General features: G+C 54.0%; 2 protein-coding genes across 2 annotated transcripts; one reads left to right on the plus strand and one right to left on the minus strand.

Moving 5' to 3' along the window:
* The first annotated feature begins 362 nt into the window (after nucleotides 1-362).
* CHC_T00000372001 (hypothetical protein) lies at nucleotides 363-626 on the plus strand. Its single transcript, XM_005710037.1, has one exon. It carries the CDS (start codon nucleotides 363-365, stop codon nucleotides 624-626), a length of 264 nt encoding a protein of 87 aa, XP_005710094.1.
* Nucleotides 627-633: 7 nt separating this feature from the next.
* CHC_T00000373001 (hypothetical protein) lies at nucleotides 634-873 on the minus strand. The gene has a single exon (XM_005710038.1). It carries the CDS (start codon nucleotides 871-873, stop codon nucleotides 634-636), a length of 240 nt encoding a protein of 79 aa, XP_005710095.1.
* Nucleotides 874-1,458: the final 585 nt, after the last annotated feature.

The raw sequence follows: 1,458 nt of genomic DNA on the forward strand, positions 1-1,458 counted from the left end.
AGATCGGCGAGGCGCCGGCGTAGAGCGGGAAGAGAAAGGGGAGGGAGTTCAGCGTAAAGGGTCCATAACCTGTGATCAAGGGCGATGATGCCCACTCAGTTTACTGGAGGGGGCGACGACGGGCTTAAGTACTGTGGTGTGGTGTGGCTAAACGTGTCCAGGTGGCTATCGTACAGCACTCGGTGTAAAAAATAATGCATCTTTTCGAACGGTGGGAGTAGTGAAGAGGGGTGTAAAATATTAAAGTTGTAAAAATTCGTTTTTTACAACTTTAGCCTCACCGGTGGGGATGCTCTAAACTCTAAACTGCATAAAGAATCTGAATAAAAAGCTACACACACACACGTGCCTCGCACTCGCCAATGCACACCCCAACAACTTCATTTTTGCGAACAACTTCATCTTTGCGCTGCACCGTATTCTTCGCCCCTCACTCCTCACCTTCTTCCAACAACGCCTCTCACTTTCTTCCAACGCCTCTCACCTTCTTCCAACGCCTCTCACCTTCTTCCAACAAAGCCTCTCACCTTCTTTCGGCAAAGTCGAAGATCACGTCTCGATCAACAGTCCTCCTAAGATCGCGGCAGAAAGCCCCCGCTCTCGTCCACAAGTGGATACCGCACTAATCCTATCCTACTGACTTGCATCGTCAGAACTGATAACCGACATGATACCGACCGAGCCATCCATCATTCCGACAACTACGGTCTCACATTCCATTTTCACCACGAAGTCCATTACCGAACATTCGAGGTCGGCCAGTGTGATTTCGGAACCGTCGCCCTGTTTGTGAATTATCTTGTCCCTCACCTCACAAATGCCGCACGTGTCCAGCACCCATATACCGTCTTCGGCCATCGACATATCCAACATACTCGACCTCTGTTTCCACCCCAGCAATTGCCCATCATCCCCCCAAGACCATATCCGTTTCCCGTCCCCGCTCATCGCCACACTCGTTACTTCATCCGTGTGTCCAATCATTGTTTCCCCGACTTGACACCCCGTCTCACCGTCCCACACCCGCACCGTCTTGTCATCTGACCCCGACACAACCCGTTTCCCGTCCCCGCTCATCGCCACGCTCCTTACCCAATCCGTGTGTCCGATCATTGCTTCCCCGACTTGACACCCCGTCTCACCGTCCCAAACCCGCACCGTGTTGTCCCATGACCCCGACACAACCCGTTTCCCGTCCCCGCTCATCGCCACACTCGTTACTTCATCCGTGTGTCCAATCATTGTTTCCCCGACTTGACACCCCGTCTCACCGTCCCACACCCGCACTGTCCTGTCATCTGACCCCGACACAACCCGTTTCCCGTCCCCGCTCATCGCCACGCTCCTTACCCCATCCGTGTGTCCGGTCATTGCTTCCCCGACTTGACACCCCGTCTCACCGTCACCACACCCACACCGTGTTGTCATATGACGCCGAAACACCCCGTTTCCCGTCCC

This window comes from Chondrus crispus, genomic scaffold (genome assembly GCF_000350225.1).
Source record: "Chondrus crispus Stackhouse genomic scaffold, scaffold_506, whole genome shotgun sequence".
Lineage (NCBI taxonomy): Eukaryota > Rhodophyta > Florideophyceae > Gigartinales > Gigartinaceae > Chondrus > Chondrus crispus.

Coding starts and splice junctions, on each gene's coding strand:
- CHC_T00000372001 (XM_005710037.1), top strand. CDS start 363: ATGCACACCCCAACAACTTCATTTTTGCGAACAACTTCATCTTTGCGC.
- CHC_T00000373001 (XM_005710038.1), bottom strand. CDS start 873: ATGTTGGATATGTCGATGGCCGAAGACGGTATATGGGTGCTGGACACG.